Genomic DNA, 23,350 nt, shown 5'->3' on the forward strand with positions numbered 1-23,350 from the left:
GTTTCTCTTTTCTCCACCATTCTATAGGAATAAGATGGTAGAATACCTGACAGACTGGGTTATGGGAACATCAAACCAAGCAGCGGATGATGATGTAAAATGTCTTACAAGGTAAAAAAGAGAATGACCTTCAAGTATTAGTGGGTTTTACTGTGAGAATTATAACTACTTCATTACAGCTTTATACTTGTATTTTATGTGTATTTAAACTTTTTAGATGTCAAACTTTTGTGTTTGAAATATGTAAAGATACTAATCTTTATTACTGCTTTTTTTTTTGACTGATAGACTTTCAGTAAAAATAAATGTGAAAGAGCGATATGTTTGGGAAGTTAGTGTTGCTAGGTTATGAAGAATAGTGTAGCGTTATTGGGAAATAAGATACATAAAGCCTCAGATTGCATTTATGTTATGATTAGATAGATAAAGGTATTACTTGAGGAACTCATTGTGTTGAATCTTTCTAAGAAATAATTGATTTCCTGATTCAAGCACCAGAGACGGAAAAAAAAGGAAATAATTAAGTCTGCTTTAATGATAAATACTTATTGACACATATCAGAAAGTGATTAAACACTATGGACTGTATAATAAGCATTCACATATGTTTCTTTGACCAAGCCTCGCTTTATAATACAGTCTTCTCTCAGTATCTGTCGGATTAGTTCCAGAAACCACTCCCCAAACCCCTCCCCACATCTCACTCCCTTGAACACTAAAATCCACAGATGCTCAAGTCTCTGACGTAAAATGTCATAGTATTTGCATATACACTATGCACATCCTCCCATATATTTTAAATTATCTTTGGATTACTTACAATATCTAATACAATATAAATGTTATATAAATATTTGTTATATCATATTGTTTAGGGAATAACAACAAAGAAAAATCTGCACATGTTGAGTACAGATGAAACCCTACTTTTTTTCCCCCAACTTTCTTCAGTCCATGGTTGGGTGAATCCATGGATATAGAACTCACTGATACAGAGGGCTAATTGTACATTCTAAATTTAAGGTAATCATTTTGCCAAGATTACTTTGTAGAAAGTATTACCTTATCCCATTTGAGATGATTTTGTATTCTGGGATCTGCATATTAACTCAAATTATTCGGGTTGTGCTAATAATTTGTTTAATGAAATAGATATTTCCTAAGGCTTATATCTGTTAGTAAGAGGTTTATTTGAGGGGAAGCAAAAGAGCCTGAAAGATTTATGGTCTCTAAATTTTTTTTTTCCAGAGATTTGGACCAGGCAAGCATGGAAGCAGTAGTTTCACTTCTAGCTGGTCTCCCTCTGCAGCCTGAAGAAGGAGATGGTGTGGAATTGATGGAAGCCAAATCACAGTTATTTCTTAAGTAAATTTCGGTCACCAAAGAACATAAAGCAAAAAGCAAATAAAGCCCCCCACCACACACACAAAAACAAATAATCCCCATGACAGGACTAGGATAGGAAAATAACTGTGTTTTGTGATTTTTTTAAAGAAAATAATATGATCAGTGAAATTTTACTTATAATAAAACCCAGATTGCTTCATTAAGTCATTTACAAAAGTGACATTGTCTAAGCTGTTTGGACCACTAATTTTATATACTAAGCATTAAAAGTGACACATTTAACCAGGTAACATTGCATCTATTTGATGCTTATGTTATGAAGGGTATATACTAGGCTATATCAACTAAAATCATGTCCAACATAGCACACTTCATAATGAGCCACCCTGGCTGATTATCCTGAGAGAGGAAAGAAACAGTTAACCCAGGGCCAGTCACACCATGCACATATGATTGTTTTGGAATGTCTGGTTAGCTTTCTAGTTGATACGGCCTTCCCTACGTAAAGGTCAGTCTTTTTATTTCTCAGATACTTCACATTATTTATGAACCTTTTGAATGACTGCAGTGAAGTTGAAGATGAAAATGCACAAACAGGTGGCAGGAAACGTGGCATGTCTCGGAGGCTGGCATCACTGAGGCACTGTACAGTCCTTGCAATGTCAAACTTACTCAATGCCAACGTAGACAGTGGTCTCATGCACTCCATAGGTGAGATCAAAAGAAAGTTTCATATAGAAATACAAAACCTAGAGAACTGGCATGTAAGATAAGCAAAAATTACTTCAGCAAGGCCATGTTAGTAAATTTGCATCTGTTTGTCCACATTAGGCTTAGGTTACCACAAGGATCTCCAGACAAGAGCTACATTTATGGAAGTTCTGACAAAAATCCTTCAACAAGGCACAGAATTTGACACACTTGCAGAAACGGTATTGGCTGATCGGTTTGAGAGATTGGTGGAACTGGTCACAATGATGGGTGATCAAGGAGAACTCCCTATAGCGATGGCTCTGGCCAATGTGGTTCCTTGTTCTCAGTGGGTAAGTGCATAGAGTAAGCGGGAAAGAAAAGTGCCTGGCATATAGCAAATCCTTCAGAATATATTTGTTCAGTAAGTGTTTGTTGAATAAATGGGTAAAACTTTAGGGCCAGAAGAAATCTTTTTTTTTTTTTTTTTGGAGATGGAGTCTCGCTTTGTCTCCTAGGCTGGAGTGCAGTGGCCCAATCTCGGCTCACTACAACCTCCGCCTCCCGGGTTCAAGCGATTCTCCTGCCTCAGCCTCCCGAGTAGCTGGGACTACAGGCGTCCGCCACCACTCCCGGCTAATTTTTTGTATTTTTAGTAGAGATGGGGTTTCACCATATTGGCCAGGCTGGTCTCGAACTCCTGACCTTGTGATCCGCCCACCTTGGCCTCCCAAAGTGCTGGGATTACAGGCTTGAGCCACCGCACTCGGCCCAGAAGAAAGAAGATGTTTAGTTAGGTGATTTTTCAGCTGTAGGGAAGTGGTTGCACCGCTAGAGCTGACTGGTGTTCTATATCTTTCCATCCTACTAAAAAGTTCCGTTTAAACACTGATTAAAAATCGCTGATCTACTCTGGTGTCTTCATATATTTGATAAGGTAATTAGGTTAAACCTAATTTTAGTTAGTTGTTGCAACACTGGAGCTCGAATCCACGATTTGTGCCTGTGTACTACCTCCAGTTTGCTATTCTTTTCCCCAGAATGTCTTATACAATTTTTTAAAAATTTAAGTACTTTTTATTTGCATTTGATATTATGATATTTGTTTTAAACACTGAAAACATCATATGGCTATTAGGTCTCTCTCTTAATTTAATGAAAAATTTTCCTAAAATCACATCATTCTTAATACATGCTAAAACGTTGAGAAGGGTTATTGTTCCTTTCCAGTGTTAAAAAGCTATTTGCTTTTTACTGTACCAAAACTGATTTCAGTTATAGTAAATTATGACTAATAAGGTAATCTGTCATTGTTATACCTGTACTTAAAGTAAAATTTTTTATACCTGTACTTAAAGTAGAATTAAAACTCCTGGCTGGGCGCGGTGGCTCACGCCTATAATCCCAGCACTTTGGGAGGCCGAGACGGGCGGATCACGAGGTCAGGAGATCGAGACCATCCTGGCTAACACAGTGAAACCCCGTCCCTACTAAGAAATACAAAAAAACTAGCCGGGCGAGGTGGCGGGCGCCTGTAGTCCCAGCTACTCCGGAGGCTGAGGCAGGAGAATGGCGTGAACCCCGGGGGGCGGAGCTTGCAGTGAGCTGAGATCCGGCCACTGCACTCCAGCCTGGGCCACAGAGCGAGACTCCGTCTCAAAAAAAAAAAAAAAGAATTAAAACTCCTTATCCTGTCCTACAAGGCTCTACCTGATCTGGGCCCTGCCTCAGAGATCTCTAACATCATCTTAAGCTATTTTCTTTCTTGTTCACCAAAGCCACACCAGCTACCTTTCTGTCCCTCCTTGTTAGACTTGTTTCTGCCTTAGAGCACCCTTGCTTCTGCCACCACCTGAAATGCTTCTCCTCGATATTTTATTTTGGTGAGAACACGTAGCATGAGATCTACCCTCTAACAGATTTTTAAGTGTATAATACAGTATTGCTGTCTGTAGGCACAATGCTGCACAGCAGATCTCTAGAACTTACCTTGTATAACTGAAATTTTACACTCATTGATTAGCAACAGCCCCAAATTATTGAAACCTTCTTGAAGCCTAAAATTAGTTCACAGATGTTCAAATGTTTTGAAAATGGATGTTCTGAATTATCTTATTAGCACCTATTTATAATTGGCACTGAAAATACTCAGTAATTTTTTAAATTAAGAATCAGTTAAGGGCCGGGTGTGGTGGCTCACACCTGTAATCCCAGCACTTTGGGAGGTCCTAGGTGGGTAGATCACAAGGTCAGGAGATCGAGACCATCCTGGCTAACACTGTGAAACCCTGTCTCTACTAAAAAAAATACAAAAAATTTAACCGGGTGTGGTGGCAGACGCCAATAGTCCCAGCTACTCGGGAGGCTGAGGCAGGAGAATGGCATGAACCTGGGAGGTGGAGCTTGTAGTGAGCCGAGATCACACCACTGCGCTTCAGCCTGGGTGACAGAGCGAGACTCTGTCTCAAAAAAAAAAAAAAAAAAATCAGTTAAGTTCAAGTAGCTTTAATTCGTTGAGTTTTATATTATATGACTTTGAGAAGGAATTTTCTGTTAGGCCAGATCTCACCTATCACATTATTGTAATCCTAGGATCAGGCAAGAATTAGAGAGCTATGGGCCATAATCCTGGCCTTTGTTGTTAGTGCTTGAGGATTGAGGCATCTTTTTATAGCTACCCCATTCTCTATAAATTTCTTCTTATCATGTGATTAAACAGTGGTTTACCATTAGATCATTTTTTCTTGAGTGTACCCCAAACTGCTTTACTACAGGGAGTTATAAAGGATGTCATTTAGGTAATAGATAGGAATTTCAGCCCTCATCCTTACACCCCTAGCTTTGTATGTAAATCTGACTGATCTCTAGGTTCTGAATACCCAATTCCTTTTCTTCCTGATTTCTCAAAAATCCTATAGTCTCTGTTTTTGTCATGTCTCTGCCTAGTATATATTCAGTATTCACTGAGTTCCCCTGACTGTATGAGAAGAGAGTAGAACTCTTCTGATCTTCAGTCTTCTTTCTGCTCTGTGCAAATGCTTGTACAAATCAAACTAAATTCTTCACTGTCATCTTCTGTTTCTGTTCTCTTTCATTTTGTGATGTAATTTGAGCTGAATCTTGGAGGTTTTGTCTCCTGGTAAAGCCTAGGCCTCTCTCAATAGCTTTCACCAGTTAATCCTTGGAATTAACAGCTATCGTAGGCATGGTATATAGTCATCTATCATAAACAATGTACACAGTTAAATCTCAGGATAAATATTAATCAGTCACCATTTGCCTTAATTTAGCAAGTGGTTGTCAACTTTGGGTTTACATTTTTGCTACTCTTTAGCTTTCTACCTAAGAACAAAAATGGGATTGTTTGCGCTAAGCTGATTGTGTTTTGTTCTCAGGATGAACTAGCTCGAGTTCTGGTTACTCTGTTTGATTCTCGGCATTTACTCTACCAACTGCTCTGGAACATGTTTTCAAAAGAAGTAGAATTGGCAGACTCCATGCAGACTCTTTTCCGAGGCAACAGCTTGGCCAGTAAAATAATGACGTTCTGTTTCAAGGTTTGTATCATTCATTTTGTGTGCATGTGTGTGCTGACGTATGTCAAGTAATGATTATGTACAGAATGTGCAGGACTGATTGTCTTCTTTTAAGGTAAAATATATGGAGCAGGCATAATCAACTCCTACTCATGCATTTCTGTAGGTATATGGTGCTACCTATCTACAGAAACTCCTGGATCCTTTATTACGAATTGTGATCACATCCTCTGATTGGCAACATGTTAGCTTTGAAGTGGATCCTACCAGGTTTGTCATCTTTTCACATAGAACTGCTCTGGTTTTTTTTGTTTTCTTTTGTTTTGTTTTTTACTAACACTGCATGAAGCAAGGCGCCTTCTCCCCTTGAACATTAAAATTAGTTTTTAATTATAAAAGTTATATGCAAATACACTTTAATGATATCTGTAATTTTTTTTAAGGTATCCTTTTTTTTATTTGCCTTAGATCCAGGGACAGACTGGAGAAAGGTGTCTTTGATTTCCACCTCCAGAGACTGTTACTAGTTAAGTCTATTCCACTGTCCTTTATCCATGCATTTGCATATTCATATACAGTCACTTGCATGCATACTCTTTTTCTAACTCACTTCTCCTATGATGAGGAGTGACTTAGGAGAAGGGAAAGAGGCTAATAGGTAATGTAGGGTGCAGTTTATTTATTTGTCATTTTTTTTTTAATTTGAGACAGTCTCATTCTGCCATTCAGGCTGGAGTGCAGTGGCGCAGTCTCGGCTCACTGCAGCCTCCGCCTCCCAGGTTCGTGTGATTCTCCTGCCTCAGCCACCTGAGTAGCTGGGATTACAGGCGGGCACCACCACACCCAGTTAATTTTTTTTTTTTTTTTTTTTTGTATTTTTAGTAGAGATGGTGTTTCACCATGTTGGCCAGGCTGGTCTCAAACTCCAGACCTCAGGTGATCTGCCTGCCTTGGCCTCCAAAAGTGCTGGAATTATAGGTGTGAGCCACCATGCCCAGCCCAGAGTACAGTTTAAACCACCATTTCTGTGAAGCTTTCTCTGCCTGTTACCAGGTACTACCCATGAACAAAGAAATATGCTTTGTTCTGTGCCTCACACCACCATTGTAACAATTGGGACGGTTTATGAGTTTATCTCCCCTCTAGACTGTTGGCTCTTACACATTTTTACATCTTTATATCCTTCCATGAGTGTTTAGCATGGTGTCTGCCTTATAGTGAACATTTTATAAATATTTGTTAAGTGAATAAATTTTAACTGATTTTCTTATGCTTACTTTTTATAAGCCACATGTTAAGATATTCTTGTCTTTCAGTTAGGACTTTATTTGCCATATGTATTCTTTTTTTTATTTTTTGTTTTTTTTTTTGGCTTTTTTTTTTTTTTTTTTTTGAGACACAGTCTTGCTTTGTCACACAGGCTGGAGTGTAGTGGCACAATCTTGGCTCATGCAACTCTGCCTCCTGGGTTCAAGTGATTCTCCTGCCTCAGCCTCTTGAGTAGCGGGAATTACAGGTGCCCACCACGTTGCCTGGCTAATTTTTGTATTGTTAGTAGAGACGGTGTTTCACCATGTTGGTCAGGCTGGTCCCGAACTCCTGACCTCAAGCAATCCACCCCCCTCAGTCTCCCAAAGTGCTGGGATTACAGGTGTGAGCTACCACGCCCAACCATGGAATATCTTTTTTCTTTCCTTTATTTTCAGTCTGTGTTTTTCCTTATAGGGTGAAGTCTGTTTCTTGTAGGCAACAGATTGTTGGGTCATGGGGGTTTTTTGTTTGTTTGTTTGTTTGTTTTTAATCCATTCAACCACTCTTACGTCTTTTGATTGGAGAATTTAGTCCATTTACATTCGATGTTATTATTGACAAGGACTTACTCCTGCTATTTTGTTACTTGTTTTCTGGTTGTTTTGTGGTCTTCTCTTCCTCCTTTTCTTCCTTCCTGCCTTCCCTTTAGTAAAAGTGATTTTCACAGGTTGTATGTTTTAATTTCTTGCTTTTTATTTTTTGTACATCTGTTGTATGTTTTTGATTTGAGGTTACCATGAGGCTTGTCAATAATAGTTTATGAGCCATTCTTTTAAGCCAATGACAAGTTAGCACTGATTGCATAAAGCAGCAAACAAACAAGCAAAAAGAAAACTAATAAAAACCCTACACTTTAACTTTATCTCCCCACTTTTTAACTTTTTGTTGTTTTTATGTATACCTTATTATACTATCTGTGTCTTGAAAAGCTGTAGTTATTATTTTTAAAAGGTTCATCTTTTAGTCTTCTCAAGATAGTAGTTCATACCACAATTACAGTGTTCTAATATTTTGTGTATTTACTATTACCAGGTGAGTTTTGTACCTTCAGATGATTTCTGATTGCTTGTTAATGTCCTTTTCTTTTTGATTGAAGAACTCCCTTTAGCATTTCTTCTGGGACAGGTCTGGCATTGATAAAATCCCTCAGCTTTTGTTTGTCTAAGAAAGTCTTTATTTCTGCTTCGTATGTGAAGGATATTTTCACTAGATACACTGTTCTAAGGTAAAAGTTTTTTGTTTTTTTTTTCTTTAGCACTTGAAATATGTCATGCCACTCTCTTCTGGCCTCTAAGGTTTCCACTGAGAAGTCTGGGGCCAGATATATTGGAGCTCCATTGTATATTATTTCTTTTCTCTTGCTACTTTTTAGGATCCTTTCTTTATCCTTGACCTTTGGGAGTCTGATTATTAAATATCTTGAGTTAATCTTCTTTGGTTTAAATCTGTTTGGTGTTCTGTAACCTTCCTGGACTTGAATATTGATAAATATCTTTCTCTAGGTTTCATAAGTTCTCTGTTATTACCTCTTTGAATAAATTTTCTACTGCTCTTTCTACCTCCTTTTTTTTTTTTTTTTTGAGATGGAGTTTCTCTCTTGTCGCCCAGGCTGGAGTGCAATGGTGCAACCTCTGCCTCTACCTCCTCTTTAAGGCCAGTAACTCTTAGATTTGCTCTTTTGAGGCTGTTTTCTGGATCTTGTAAGCATGCTTCATTCTTTCTTATTCTTTTTTGTCTCCTCTGTGTATTTTCAAATAGGCTGTCTTCAAGCTCACTAATTCTTCGGCTTCATCAATTTTGCTTTTAAGAGACTCTGATGCATTCTTCAGTATGTCAGTTGCATTTTTCGTCTCCAGAATTTCTGCCTGGTTCTTTGTAATTGTTTCAATCTCTTCATTAGATTTATCTGGTAGGATTCCCATTCCTTCTCCACATTATCATGGATTTCCTTGAGCTTCCTCAAAACAGCTATTTTGAATCCTCGGTCTGAGAGGTCACATATCTCTCTCTCTCCAGGATTGATCACTGGTGCCTTATTTAATTCGTTTGGTGGGTCATGTTTTTCTGGATGGTCTTGATGCTTATGGATGTTCATTAGTGCCTGGGCATTGAAGAGTTAGGTATTTTTGTAGTATTTGTAATCTGGGCTTGTTTGTATCTATCCTTCTGGGGAAGGCTTTCCAAGTTTTTGAAGGCACTTGGGTGTTGTTATCTAAGTCTTTGGTCACTGCAGCTATATCTGCTTTAGGGGACACTCCAAGCTCAGTAATGCTGTGGCTCTTGTATACTCTTAGCGGTACCACCTTGGTGGTTCCTGGAGAATTCCCTGGGTTATCAAACAGAGACTCTTGTTCTCTTCCCTTACTTTCCTCTAAACAAACAGAGTCAGTCTGTCTCTCTCTCTTTCTCTCTCTCTCTCTCTCTCTCTTTCTGTGTGTGTGTGTGTGTGTATGTGTGTGTGTGTTGAGCTGCCTGTAGCTGGGGGAGGGGCAACACAAGCATCCCTGTGGCCACCACCACTGGGAGTGCACTGGGTCTTGCCCAAGGCCTGCAGTTCTGCTGCCTGACTACCACCTATGTTCACTCAAGGCCCAAGGGCTCTACAGTCAGCAGGTGGCAAACCCAGCCAGGCTTGTGTTCTTCCCTTCAGGCAGTGAGTTTTCCATGGGTCCAGAGATGCTGTTCAGGAGCCAGTGACTAGAGTCGGGTACATTAGAGATCTACGTAGTGCTCTATTCTGCTGCGGCTAAGCATTAAGCTGGCACCCAAGCTGTAAGACAAAGTCCTTCCCACTCTTCCCTCCTGTTTTCTCAAACAGAGGAGTCTTTTCCTATGGCCGCCATTGCTCCAGGCCCATGGTGAGAGCTGCCTGGCTACCACTGATGTTCACTCAAGGCTCAAGGCTCTTCATTCAGCTTGTGGTGAATGCTGCTAGTTCTGAGTCTCTCCCTTAAGGCCATGGGGCTCCCCTCTAACCCAGGGCAGGTCCAGGAATGTCTTCCAGGAGCCAAGGCCTGGAATCTGGGACCCCAGGAACCTACTTAGTGCTCTGCCCCACTGTGTCGAGCTGGTACCCAAGTTGCAACACAGAGTCCTCTTTATTCTTACCTCTTCTTTCCTCAAGCAGAAGGGGTCTGTCTCCGTGGCCACCACAGTTGGCAATGTGCTGGGTAACACCTGAAGCCAGCATGTCTCCCAAGTCTCACCCAAGGACCACAGCAAGTACTGCCTGGCTATCCCTGCTGGTTATTCGGGGCCAAGGGCTCTTTAGTCAGCAGGTGATGCGTTCTGCCAGGACTGGGTCCTTCCTTTTAAGACAGCAGATTCCCTTCTGGCCCAGGGTTTGTTTAGGAGTGTTGTCTGGGAGCTAGGGCCTGGAATGGGGTCCTCAGGACTCTGCCTGGTGCCCTCTCCTACTGTGGCTAAGCTGGTAGTTGCAAGACAAGGTCCTCTTTACTCTCTCCACTCTTGTATTTGAACAGAGGGAAGGTGTCTCTGTTGGAGCTATGAACTGAGCTGAGCTGCCTGGGTTTGGGAGAGGGGTGATGTAAGCATTCCCTTGGCTGCCCTGGCTGTCTCACTAGGTCTACCCCAAGTCCACTGGCTCTGAGCCCAGCACAGCACCAGGACTTACCCAGAAACTGCAGTCCTTATGTGCCTAGACTGCCTTTCAAGTTTATTTAGGACCTCAGGGCACTTGAGCTCTTGGTGGTGGGGCTTGCTGGAACTCAGGTTTCAACAACTGGGATGGGTGATTTACCTCTGGCTAGGTCTGTTCTAAGTTCTCCATCCGTGAGCAGTAGTTGAGCTCTGCCCTGTGTTGCTTTCTGCTATGACAGGGCGGCATTGAGTTCTTATGCAAAGTTCCATAATCACTGCACTGTCCGTCCCCCAAATGCAGATTTTCTTTGCACACCATGGGGCCACTGCCAGGAGGTGAAGGAAGGGTGATATAGGTAATTCAAGACAGTTTTTCCTACCCACTTCAGTGCCTCTTTCCTTAATATGATGTTAAGACCAGGTATTTTGTTTACTTACCTGATTTTCAGTTCTTATGAAGGTGCTTTTTTTGTATGGATGATTGTTCAGATTGGTGTTCCAATAGGGGGGACGATCCCTGGAGGCTTCCATTCAGCCATCTTGCTCCACCTCCAATTCTGAAGCTGGTTCTTTGAAAATCAACTTGAGCGAAAAGTTTTATACACAGGAACACTTGAATAATTGAACACAGATGTTCGTTGTAGTTCAGAATTACTAGAATATTCAACAGGTTACCATTGGACGTGTGGGAAGCAAGAGAGCACTGTGGCTAGAACATATTGTTTTATAGGGAAACCTGAAATGGACTGCAGTGTTCCTGCTGCTATGCTGACTCAAAAAAAAAAAAAAAAAAAAAAAAAAAAAAACGCAATTGTCAGGGTTTCTAGCAGTCTCTTTGAGCCTTGTTAAAGAAATTGTTAATCTCATTCATACCCACCAATTCCTAGGCCTCCATATCTAAGATTTGGATTACTGTTGTATCTTAACGTTCTACCTGCATATAATCCCCATATTTAGACAGTCTCTTCAATTAGCCACATATTGCAGGTTCATTTTCCTCCTCTGGCTTCCTAACAATCATCAGCCATTCTCCAATGGATACCAACCAGGTGTCTGTGTGATTCAGTTCAACCGTGACACTGTTTACCTGGAGTGAGCATCAGATTTCCCACAGGATAAGGGCTGAGTCACATTGCCACCACTAAAGATGCCAATTACAAGCCACAGGTTGTTACCTGTGCTTCTCACAGCCTCACCTTGAATTGGATTAATTTGCTAGAATGGCTCACAGAATTCAGGGGCATACTTTACTTTCGTTTGCTTACTTACTATAAAGGATATCACAAAGGATACAGATGAACAGCCAGATGGAAAAGATGCACACAGGGCAAGGCATGTGGGAAGGGGCTTAGAGCTTCCATGCTGTCTCCAGATGCACTATCCTCCAGGCACCTCTTTGTGTTTGGCAACCTTTAAGCTCTTCAAACTCTGTTCGTTGGGTTTTTATGGTGGCCTCATTACATAGGCATGATTGATTCAATCATGAGTGGTTGGTGATAAACTCAACCTTCAGCCTCTCTCCTCTCCGTGGAAGTTGGGGAGTGGGGCTGAAAGTCTCAACCCTCTAATCATAACTTGGTCCTTCTGGTGACTAGCCCCGTCTTGAAGCTCCCTAGGGCCTCCCAGCCACTGGTCATCTCATTATCATACAAAAGACACTCAGCACTTCCAGAGATTCCAAGGGCTTTAAGAGCAATGTGTCAGGAACCAGGAGCAGAGACCAAATATATGTTTATCACAATATCCTTGAGTTATTGTATTGAGTACTTAGTGTGGAATATCTGGTGTATATGTCTTTCTCCTTTTTGAAAAGGTCGAAAGGCAATTATTGTTGAATCCTCAGCACCTGACACTAAGATGGCAAATAGTAGATGTGCACTAAATGTTTATTGGATTGAACTGATTACCTGCCCTACGTACTTTCTTTTTCTGAAATACCCTTACTTCTTTTGTCTATGCAAATTCTGTGCCTCCTTTGGAACTCCACCTGTTCAATGAAATATTTCCTGCTTTGCAGTCCATGCTAATTTCTGAACTCTTACTGTATTCAATGCTGTACCACACAGCAAACTCTTAAGGAATCTAGAGCAATTACATAAGTGTCCAAAGCATTTCTGTAATACGTTAATTAGTATAGAAACAAAATTACTAGTTAATCTGTTAAAACAAATATTTACTCAGTACTTGCTGTGGTAAGGCACTGTGCTAGTCTTTAAGGGGACATAAGTAAACACTTCCTTCAAGGAGCTTACAGTTTAGTAAGAGGGATAAAACACATAACAGATAAGTGGTGAGTTTCATAAGGGATGTATTTTGAGACTTCAGATTAGGCTAGTTAGAGAGTAAAGGTTTGTGGATTTGATTGCTATTGGGTAAAATTTAAACTACATAAAGCAGGCATTATTATTCCTGTGTTATTGATGAGAAAAAATGACACCCAGAGAAATTAAGGATTGCGACCAAGCTCATAATGATCGATAACTGATAGAGCTGAAATTTAAACCTAGTAAATCTGCCTGCAGAATCTCTTCCTTTAATCGCAACACCAGAGTTTAGAGGTGGTACTGATAAGAGTTAGCAACACTGAGGTGGGCCTGCTGGCTCATGCCTATAATCCCAGCACTTTGGGAGGCTGGGGCAGGCAGATCATGAGGTCAAGAGATCAAGACCATCCTGGCCAACATGGTGAAACCCTGTCTCTACTAAAAATACAAAAATTAGCTGGGCGTGGTGTTGGTGCTCGACTGTAGTCCCAGCTACTGGGGAGGCTGAGGCAGGAGAATCACTTGAACCCAGGAGGCAGAGGTTGCAGTGAGCCGAGATTGTGCCTCTGCACTCCAGCCTGGCAACAGAGCGAGACTCTGTCTCAAAAAAAGAAAAAAAAGCAACACTGATTGGATATGGGGAATAATGAAGTAGAGCAGGAAAAAGTGACATCAGAGATGGCCTGAATGATGTGATTAAGAAAGTGATAGTGCTATTGATAACATAGGGCACAGGATAAGACATACGAGTATGAGGAAAAATCGGTTAATTTGAGGCATACTGATTTTTAGATATCAGTGGGGAGGGGACATCTAGCAGTTAGAAATGTCAGACTGGATGTGAAATGCAGTTCAAAATAGGGGAAACCTGAATGGCCACAAAATATCTAAAAGCATATCTAACCTTAGTAGGAACTGTGGAAATAGAAGTTAAAAACATGAACTACCTCATCATGTTTTTCCCACCTACTAGTTTGGAGGGGAATAAGAATTCTTATACAGTACTAGTTTTAGAGCTATTTGGCAGTTATCTAGTAAAGTTAAATCTGCATATACTCAATAACTCAGAAATTTCATTTTTAGGTAGCTGTCTTAGAGAAACTCTTATGTGCAAGAATGTTCATTGCAATGGTGTCTATAAAGGTGAAAACTGTTTAATGTTCATTAATTAGAGAATAGATAAATCATGGTATACAATAGACTATTATGCAGTAAAGTGAACTATATCTTCATCTGTCAACATGGACAAATCTCAGAAACATGATGTAGAGTGAAAGATGAAAGTTGCATTTTGTTACTATTGATGAAAAAATTAAAAACCTACATCATTCAGCTGGGCGTGGTGGCTTATGCTTGTAATCCCAGCACTTTAGGAGGCTGAGGCAGGTGGGTCACTTGAAGTCAGGAGTTCGAGACCAGCCTGACCAACATGGTGAAACCCCGTCTCTACTAAAAATATATAATTAGCCGAGTGTGGTGGCGCATGCCCGCAATCCCAGCTACTTGGGAGGCTGAGGCAGGAGAATCGCTTGAACTCGGGAGGCGGAGGTTGCAGTGAGCTGAGATTGTGTCATTGCACTCCAGCCTGGGCAACAAGAGTGAAACCCCATCCTCCAGACCCCTCCACCCCCCAACCCCCCCAAAAAGCCCTGCATCATTCATATGTGTGTGTTTATTTTTTCATATGGGCATATACACATAGAGGATTGTGAATTGGAAAAATATGTGCTATTCTTGTTTTATCTGTCCCCTCTCTCCCCCTTTTGTTGCTTGGGTATTTTAAAGCATATCTCAGAGATGATGTTCCTAACCGGTACAGACTTAAACACACACGTGCGTGCGCAGCCTGAGTATTTCCACACAAATTAAAGTTAGTAATTCTGAATAATATATCTAAGACTAGTTTTCTGTTAAATGTTTTTCAGTTATCTCAAAGTCGTCTTTTTTTTATTTTTATTTTTATTTTTGAGATGCAGTCTTGCTCTCTCATCCAAGCTGGAGTGCAGTGGTGCAGTCTTGGCTCACTGCAGCCTCCACCTCCCAGGTTCAATCGATTCTCCTGCCTCAGCCTCCTGAGTAGCTGGGATTGCAGGCGCCTGACTAATTTTTGTATTTTTAGTAGAGATGGGCTTTCACCATGTTGGCCAGGCTGGTCTTGAACTCCTGACCTCAAACGATCTGCCAGCCTTGGCCTCCCAAAGTGCTGGGATTGCAGGCGTAAGCCACCGTGCCCTGTCAAAGTTATCTTTTTTATAGTTGGTTGTTTAAAGATTCCAACGAAGTCCACACATTGCATTTGGCTTAATGTCTCTAAAAGAGTCTCCTTTAAGGAGTGATTTTTGTTATTTGTTTGAAACAAAAGTATTAGGATTTTTATTTTTTTGTAGGTTAGAACCATCAGAGAGCCTTGAGGAAAACCAGCGGAACCTCCTTCAGATGACTGAAAAGTTCTTCCATGCCATCATCAGTTCCTCCTCAGAATTCCCCCCTCAACTTCGAAGTGTGTGCCACTGTTTATACCAGGTATGCTTACAGTTAGAGATTACCATTATTAATCTAAAGTTAAATTATGAAGAATGCTTTATCAAAGAAGGATCTAGCTGCTGATGGTGTGTGGTTAACTATAATACTGAGGGAGTTTGGATGAATAACACATTGAGAATTGTTGTTGGAATTGTCTTTGTTACTTAGGCAACAGTTTGAAGTAAGAGAAGACTTTAAAATACTAAATTTTCCTTGCATTGGGAGCAAGTTTAAAATGCAGTGAATCCATTGGATGTGATGGGTGTGACTGAAATGAACATATTATGGATTTTTGTTGTTATCGTCTATTAACCTAAATTATTTACAGGGTGTTTCACACTTAAGGCGGGTCTCCTCCTCGCTTTTTTTGCCTTGTGAATTGCTTGATCATCTGTGATTTTGGTTTCTTCATTAATGTATAATTAGTTTGTGTCAGGTTTTCCCAGGATAGACTGATTGTTCTGTTTATTTTATGTAGCATGTTTCTTAAAAGAGATATTGCATCATCATCATTCAGACCAAATTATTAGACTTTCTAACATTAGTACTGCAAGTAATGCATCTGAATTCAGAAGATAACCATAGTCATGGCCTTCTTTTTGAGGGAATTAGGTCTATGTTCTTTTATGCCTTCTACTGTGTTTTTGAATTGCACATTGCAGTTTTAGGAATTATTTATTCCAAGGGAGATCCTGCAAATGCACATTAGCCTTTTGGAAACTATGATTCTGGAAGAAACAGTAGTGGGTCTGGAATTTGGGGTAGGGGCGGGTATAAGGGAAATACACAGTTATCAAAACCCATGTCTTTGTGTCTCTCTCTTTGCAGAGTCATCGCAGCCGTTTGCTTTTTTTAGCGCACGGCTTCAGTTGCTTAGAGACATTAACAGCATCATTGAAATCACCATTTTAAAAGCTGTTTGAGGCTGCTCTATGTGAATTTTTTCCCCATTGCTATTTTTAAAGATGTATCTGTTCTATCTGTAAAAAAGCTTTTCACAGTATACATAGATGATAAAACATACTTAACATTGTCTCTCTTAATTTATCATGACTTTTCTGTCTTTACAAAAAGACTCAAGGAAACTTAGGAAAATCCTACATCATTTTTTCAGCTAGTTAAATCTGACTCTAAAGGTGGTTTAGTTATAATATGAAACTTAATACAGTGAATATCTTCTCTTAAGTTTGGGCTGTATTCAGGTTTCTCTTTAAATTTTATTTAGTAATTGTTCTATTGATGAAACTAGGCAGACGGGAAATAGCACATATTAAAAATAGTCTGGGTTGACTTCTTGGTTGGCCTTGTAGTAACTGGTGTCAGAGAGCAAGTGGGTTTCTAAAATGACAGTGGCTTTGACTTTAGCTGGTTAAAAGTGAATGGGGACTGACTACATGATTACATGGTCTAGGAGATTGTAGTAGAATTTCTTCATGTGGTTGTCATCCTAAAAGAAAAATCTTTTTGTATCATCAGCAAACTTGGAGACCATTTCCAGACCATGATTCTGATAATGTAAAAGGAAGAGGTCTTAGCACTTATTTAGTACTTAAGAAATATTTAATGAAGAAATAAATTTCCCCATCCCTCCCACCTAAGTAAACAAGATTCTTGCCAGCTTTCATAGCTGAGAAAGGAGGAAAATAATGAAAATAGAAAATAGATTATTAAACACTGTATGTGGTGATTATTAAACAGTATGTTATGCTTTTTAGAGCACTTCACAATAAAATATCCTATATTAATAACAAACCTAGATTATTATGTTAAAATTTCCCATAAAATTATTATCTTTAAAAACATGAATTAAATGTGGTATCAGTGCATTGTTTGAGTATTGGGTAAAAGCATTGTTGAAGAGCAGAGACAGTATGCTGTGTTGTTATTAAATAAGGCTTTGTTTTTTAATTAGTAATTGGTAACAGGGAATGTTACATTTACTGATTAGAAAGAAAGATAGGGCCAGGCACGGTGGCTCAAGCCTGTAATCCCAGCACTTTGGGAGGCTGAGACGGGCGGATCACGAGGTCAGGAGATCGAGACCATCCTGGCTAACACGGTGAAACCCCGTCTCTACTAAAAAATACAGAAAAACTAGCTGGGCAAGGTGGCGGGCACCTGTAGTCCCAGCTACTCGGGAGGCTGAGGCAGGAGAATGGCGTAACCCAGGAGGCGGAGCTTGCAGGAGGTGGAGCTTGCAGTGAGCTGAGATCCGGCCACTGCACTCCAGCCTGGGCGACAAAGTGAGACTCCGTCTCAAAAAAAAAAAAAAAAAAAAAAAAAAGAAAGAAAGAAAGATAGGAAAAAAGCTTTGGTCTCAAGATAGTATTTTATTGAGTCTGCTCCCCAAACCTAGTTTTTTTCCTTTTCATTCGCTCTTTTGTTTTTATTTGTCTTCCCTCTTCTGACTTCTTGCCCCTTTGCCTTTGGCAGTAGCACAAGTGTACCTTCCTGCTCTTCTGTGTTCTGCCTGGAGGGATAGTAGTCCCTTGGCTCCTGCTTTGGGACCTACTGGGGAAATGTTGTAAGGGAAGTGAGTATATTGCTAGCTAATAAACTTCCCTGGACTTTAGCCCCTTTTTTGAGTTCATATCTTGGCCTTTAAGCCTTTTAAAATCATGCTTTAATCAGCTGTATTACTTTATATACCTTCCTTCCTTAGTTGACTGGATTAAGGTTATATAAGAATAGCCAACTGTGAACATGTGTCAGATTTATAATTAAATCATTTTCTCATGTGTTGTTTTCACTTCTCCTGATGGTTTTAGAATAAAGATAAAATAATTCCCAGAGTGCATATTCTCTTGTGGTGAGAGAATTCTAAGAACTAATTTATGATTCTAAATAAATCTCACCTTTTTTCAGTAAATCTCCTTCTCCAAACTGAAGTAGTTTACACAAATTTTTAAGGCTGTAAATGACAGTTATATACCATGGTTACTAATACATTCGTATATAGTCTAAAGTTTGAAACAAAGCTCGGTGAGCTAAGGGGCTGTGTCTTCTTGTTTTACTGCTATTTCCCAATGCCTAGAATGGCATTTGACATTTAGGTGCACAGTAACTGCTTGGATGGATGAATGGGTGGGTGGATGAATGGATGTCTAACTAACTTAAAGCCCAAGTTATGGGTTATGGTGTTGGATGCCCAGAATTCCAAAATAAGATGCCATCTATTTGTGGATTAAATAATTCTGACATGGTTTTTGAAATATTTTAAAAGTAATTATTCTGCCTAGGCTAGTCCTATCAAGAGTGTTTTAATTTTGAAAGAATTCTTTGGTCTAGAAAGAGCTCTGAGAGATGAAGCCAATATGTGTCTGGAGTTTTGGGATTTTTTAGGTGGCTTTTTTTTTTTTTTTGAGATATTTTGATCAATGGTCAACTGTAATATGTGAAGTTTTAAGCAGGCCTACAGTTTTGTTCTGTAATTTTCTCTGCAGTTTCTTCACTTTAATAATATTAATGCTTCTTACTAGTTGAGCTGATAACCTTCTTCTCCCAAATGTTGCAGAGCTTTTAACCTCCTCTGATTAGAACCATTTCAGGAAGTAGCCTGCAAACATTGAAAAATATGTGAAATGATAAGAGTAATCTTTTTTAGGGAGAGAGAGGTCTTTAATTCAGAGTTTCTAAAGTGCATTTTTATGTTTATCCATATAATTTTTATTTCTTTATTCAATAAGATCTTAATTAAATGCCAGGTGTTGGAAAAAGAACTTAAAGTCAATTGAAGGATACACAGAGAAGAATTTTACATATCAAGAAAAAATAATGTAGACACAAATGTTTTTAGTGTGTGATCTACTTGTAATGAGTATTTTATATTAAATTTCTCAAAAGCTAGGAATTAACCAAAATGTAAATATTTAATATCCTCAAATTCACTTGGGGAGAGTTTTTCTGTGATTCATAGCCAGAAATAGTAGACATGATTGGGTCTCAACATTTCTTGCTGTTTTAGTGCTTGGCTTAAAAATGTAATAAAAATTAAAATCCAGAATTAAAATTCATTCCTCAAAATTCAGTTGATTTCTAATTTTTTGTTGATTCCATTTGTGTTACATTTTATGGTGTAATTTTATGTACAAGCCAACATTGTTTTTGTTGCTGTATGTAGTCGGTGCTGTGACTTGTTTGTGCTCATCTCTGTTCTGTAGGCAACTTGCCACTCCCTACTGAATAAAGCTACAGTAAAAGAAAAAAAGGAAAACAAAAAATCAGTAAGTTTGGAGAACTTTTTATTAGCTGTTTCTTTCAAAGCAAAACAAAAATCTTTTGCTGTTTGTTAAGAATATCTTCACTTCAGCCTATTTGACCTTCACTGTAAAATCATTCTACTAATTCTGGCACAAAATAGCTTTCATTTCAATTAACCCTGGAATTAAGTTACATTGAAACATTCTCTGTGTTCCTTTGGTTTGATTTATCCCAAAGGCAATTTGTGGGCATTTGTTGCATTGGATATCCTTGGTCTAATTTTATTATTGTTACTTTTTAAATTATAAATGAATGCAAAGAAACTTAATTTCAAGGCCTTAGGAAATGCTGACTCTCTTCATTCTTGCTTCTTGTTTGAAGGTAATGTGAGTGGTTTCTTTTCCCAGAGATGACAGTGTTTCTTAATTGTTAGAAGTATATGGTGGGAAAGTGTCACTTTCTAAATCTTACCTAAAAGTTGCTAAATTTTATTTTTTTACTCTTCATATTTTTATCTAGGCAGTCTCAGGCATAATTTAGATATTTGTGCATAGTTTCCTAGAAATTTTAATGGTAAAACTACTTTTACCTCAAAAAAAAAAAAAAGAGGTAAATGATAAGATAGTATTTTTGAGATAAAAGAAAACTGAGTTCATATGTGTAGAAAAACACATCATTCTGCAAACATAATGTGAATATACTCTCTGCTTCTATGAACTTGGCCTGATTTATTTAAAAGGAAGAAAATTATGAGAGTCATAATTATTTTCTTCCAGTGAATGGAATTTGTACAAAATATAACATGCATTCATTTAACATTTGCCATTATTTGTCAGAGTGACTTATCAGGCTGAGCCCTGTCTTTGTTCATATAATCCAAATGATTGTAGAGTAAGATGTAAAGAAAACTTTTAGGAGTCAAGTAGGTAGTTTTCTTAAAAGGGTGTAATTTAGAATACAGTGTTCATCTGGTTTCATCTTTCATTCCTTGTCTAAACTTTACATATAATAAAGCTTTATGGCGGGGCACAGTGGCTCATACCTGTAATCCCAGCACTTTGGGAGACCAAGGTGGGAGGATCTCTTGAGCCCAGGAGTTCAAGACCAGCTTGGGCAACATAGCAAGTCATCTCTACAAATAATTTTTTTTTTTTTTAATTAGCCGAGCGTGGTGGTGTACTCCTGTAGTCCCAGCTACTCGGGAGGCTGAGGCAGGAGGATTGCTTGAGCCCAGGTGGTTGAGGCTGCAGTAAGCCATGATTGTACCACTATATTCTACCATGAGTGACAGAGTAAGACCCTGTCTCACAAAAAAAGAAAAAGAAAAAGCTTTACATATGTTTCTAAGCTTTACATATAAATTGTCTAAGCGTTAAATATAGATTTTTTAAATTCAAATCAAAATTTAAATTTATAGACATACTTTTGTTGTATCCATTGAAGATTTTATTTTTGAGTATATTAAGTAAATTTGACTAGCTATGATCAAATTGATAGGATTATAAAGACGTTTCTAATGCTTCAGACTTCTAATTATCAGTATATGTGAGTTTAACATAATGTACACCATCATCGTTGAAATTAATTTGCTGCTTCTAACACTCTTGTTCAGTGTTATACTAATGCCATTTTGTAGTGTATCACATAATTAAAATTCAGGCTTTCTGTGTTTCTCTAAAGCATGTTTTCTAGCCTTCCTAACACTGCTTTATTTATTAAGATTTTGTTTAAAATTGTTTCTTGAAATGTTTTTTCTACTAGAGTTGTTTTCAAAAAAATTTTTTTTAATTTCTGAGTAATACTAAGTTTTGGAATGTATTTCTTAGTACAGGTAATATGAGCTCCTCATGGAAACAAGGGAAATGTAATTGGTAATTTGAGATATTTTAGAGTACATTCCAAAGTATGAAGACAGTATACTCATAAATTTAAAATGTTGTTTTATGGAGTTGTGTGCTTTAACAAAATCTAGTGATCTTTAAGAGCTGACTTTCTTTTTGGGTGTATGTATCATGGATGGAATATGTAAAATATAGAGAGGTGTGGCTTCTAGTATATAGCTGTGTAGTCACATTACAGATAACTGTTTATTCGCAAACATATAGTGTATAATGAGGTTTACTTTGAAAGTTAACTGTCTGCCTAACTCAGGGAGAATGCAGTAACTAAGCATATATGGGTAGTAACGCTCTTGCTGAAGTGTAGTTTGTGACTGCATTCATTCACATTGTGTAGTCAGCTTTTACCAAGGGAAGAAAGGGGACATTTGGCTGATAACGAGTCTCAACACACAGACTGGCCCAACTTTGACCTTTTATGCAGAATGTCTTTTGGATCCAAATTAGATTTTTATGAATTAAAAAACCAATAGAGCATATATGTATTATGAGGTAAAATTGCACTGGTGTCAATTAGTGTTGAATGAAAAAAAAAGTCCTTTTATAAGTTGACTTATGTAAACTTATAACTTGTTTATATAAGTTATCTATACTTATAACATAACTTATATGAAACTTGTTATATAGCATTTTTATTGATTTTTAAAATCAGTTTTTAGTTCCAAAATTATATTGATTCTGCCATCAGTGTGATACATATTTATATGATACATGAAACAGTATGTGTTCCTGAGGTGTGGATATTTTGGGTTTTGACATGAATTATTTTTAAAGATGTGGAAGATGGTAAAACTGTGGTACTTTTCGTAAATTTTACAATATTCTTTTGGGAAATCACTTAGTTTTTCATTAAATTCTGATGCTGAGTACCTTTAAGTATAAATCAGGTATAAATATGATTCACACTTTAAAACTTCTTTGTCCTAGAGAAAACCAGTAAATAGCTACTTCCAAAAAAGTATTTTGTCTAATTGATGATAACCATTACAAATTTCCTTGTTCCTTCTCCACTCCCAGTGCTTCATTTTACTAGCGTAAAAAATGAAACAGTATTCTGAAAGCTGTCTATGTGTTTCACAGCAGGTTAACATTTTATAAACTAACTGGTTCTTTGAAAATTAAACTATGGCTTTTAGTTTTTAAAAAACCATTTTAGAATTTTAATGGGTTAAACTTATTAGATGCTAATTCTTTTAAAATAATCTATTTTAAAATAATTATAAAGCAATTTATAATCCTTTTCCCTCCTGCCAACTCACTCCTTAAGGGCTTTAAAATGTTACAGGTTTGTTTTGTCTGCCTTTATTTATTTATTTATTTATTTATTTTTGAGACAGAGTCTCTCTGTATCACCCAGGCTGGAGTGCAGTGGCACGATGGCTCACTGCAACCTCTACCTCCTGGGTTCAAGCGATTCTCCTGCCTCAGCCTCCCAAGTAGTTGGGATTACAGGTGTGCGCCACCATGTCCAGCTACTTTTTGTATTTTTAGTAGAGATGGAGTTTCGCCATGTTGGCCAGGCTGGTTTTGAACTCCTAGCCTCAAGTGATCTGTCTGCCTCGGCCTCCCAGAGTGCTGGAATTACAGGTGTGAGCCACCACACCCAGCCAGAGAGTTGTCTAAGATTAAAATTTGGGAGTTTTAGAAGAACCACTTAGTAGCAATGATGATCTCTGAATATTCTAAAATTATGTGAAGAATTTTGTGTGTGTGAATGCATACATTCATTTTTCTAACCTTGATCAGATTTCAGAGAGGTTCCTCATCCCCAGAAGGTTGAACACCGTACTGGAATAGTTGAAGCACTCGAATTTTTTCTTAATTTTACATCTTTCTATAGTTTCAGCTAAAACTTCTGTGTCTAATTCTAAATTTATATATTTGAGCTAAAAATAAATGGTATTTAGGTTTTAAAGCCATTCTAATAAAGCAGCTATATTTAGTCACCTTCACCAGTTTCCGCTTATTTAAGAGTTAAGGT

At 38.4% G+C, this 23,350-nt stretch overlaps 1 protein-coding gene across 2 annotated transcripts in view; it reads left to right on the forward strand.

Annotated features, from left to right (window-relative positions):
• Window positions 1-23,350, forward strand: part of NF1 (neurofibromin 1) — a 295,792-nt gene that overhangs the window by 145,721 nt on the left and 126,721 nt on the right. Inside the window, exons 24-31 of one of the 2 annotated variants that reach the window (XM_030923837.1) lie at window positions 28-111; window positions 1,249-1,365; window positions 1,877-2,058; window positions 2,179-2,390; window positions 5,433-5,594; window positions 5,740-5,843; window positions 15,136-15,271; window positions 19,432-19,494. In XM_030923837.1, coding sequence (XP_030779697.1) covers window positions 28-111; window positions 1,249-1,365; window positions 1,877-2,058; window positions 2,179-2,390; window positions 5,433-5,594; window positions 5,740-5,843; window positions 15,136-15,271; window positions 19,432-19,494 — 1,060 coding nt within the window. The remainder of the gene's footprint in view (window positions 1-27; window positions 112-1,248; window positions 1,366-1,876; window positions 2,059-2,178; window positions 2,391-5,432; window positions 5,595-5,739; window positions 5,844-15,135; window positions 15,272-19,431; window positions 19,495-23,350) is intronic. The other variant, XM_030923838.1, reaches the window with a different exon arrangement.

Source organism: Rhinopithecus roxellana, chromosome 19 (assembly GCF_007565055.1).
Source record: "Rhinopithecus roxellana isolate Shanxi Qingling chromosome 19, ASM756505v1, whole genome shotgun sequence".
Taxonomy (NCBI): domain Eukaryota; kingdom Metazoa; phylum Chordata; class Mammalia; order Primates; family Cercopithecidae; genus Rhinopithecus; species Rhinopithecus roxellana.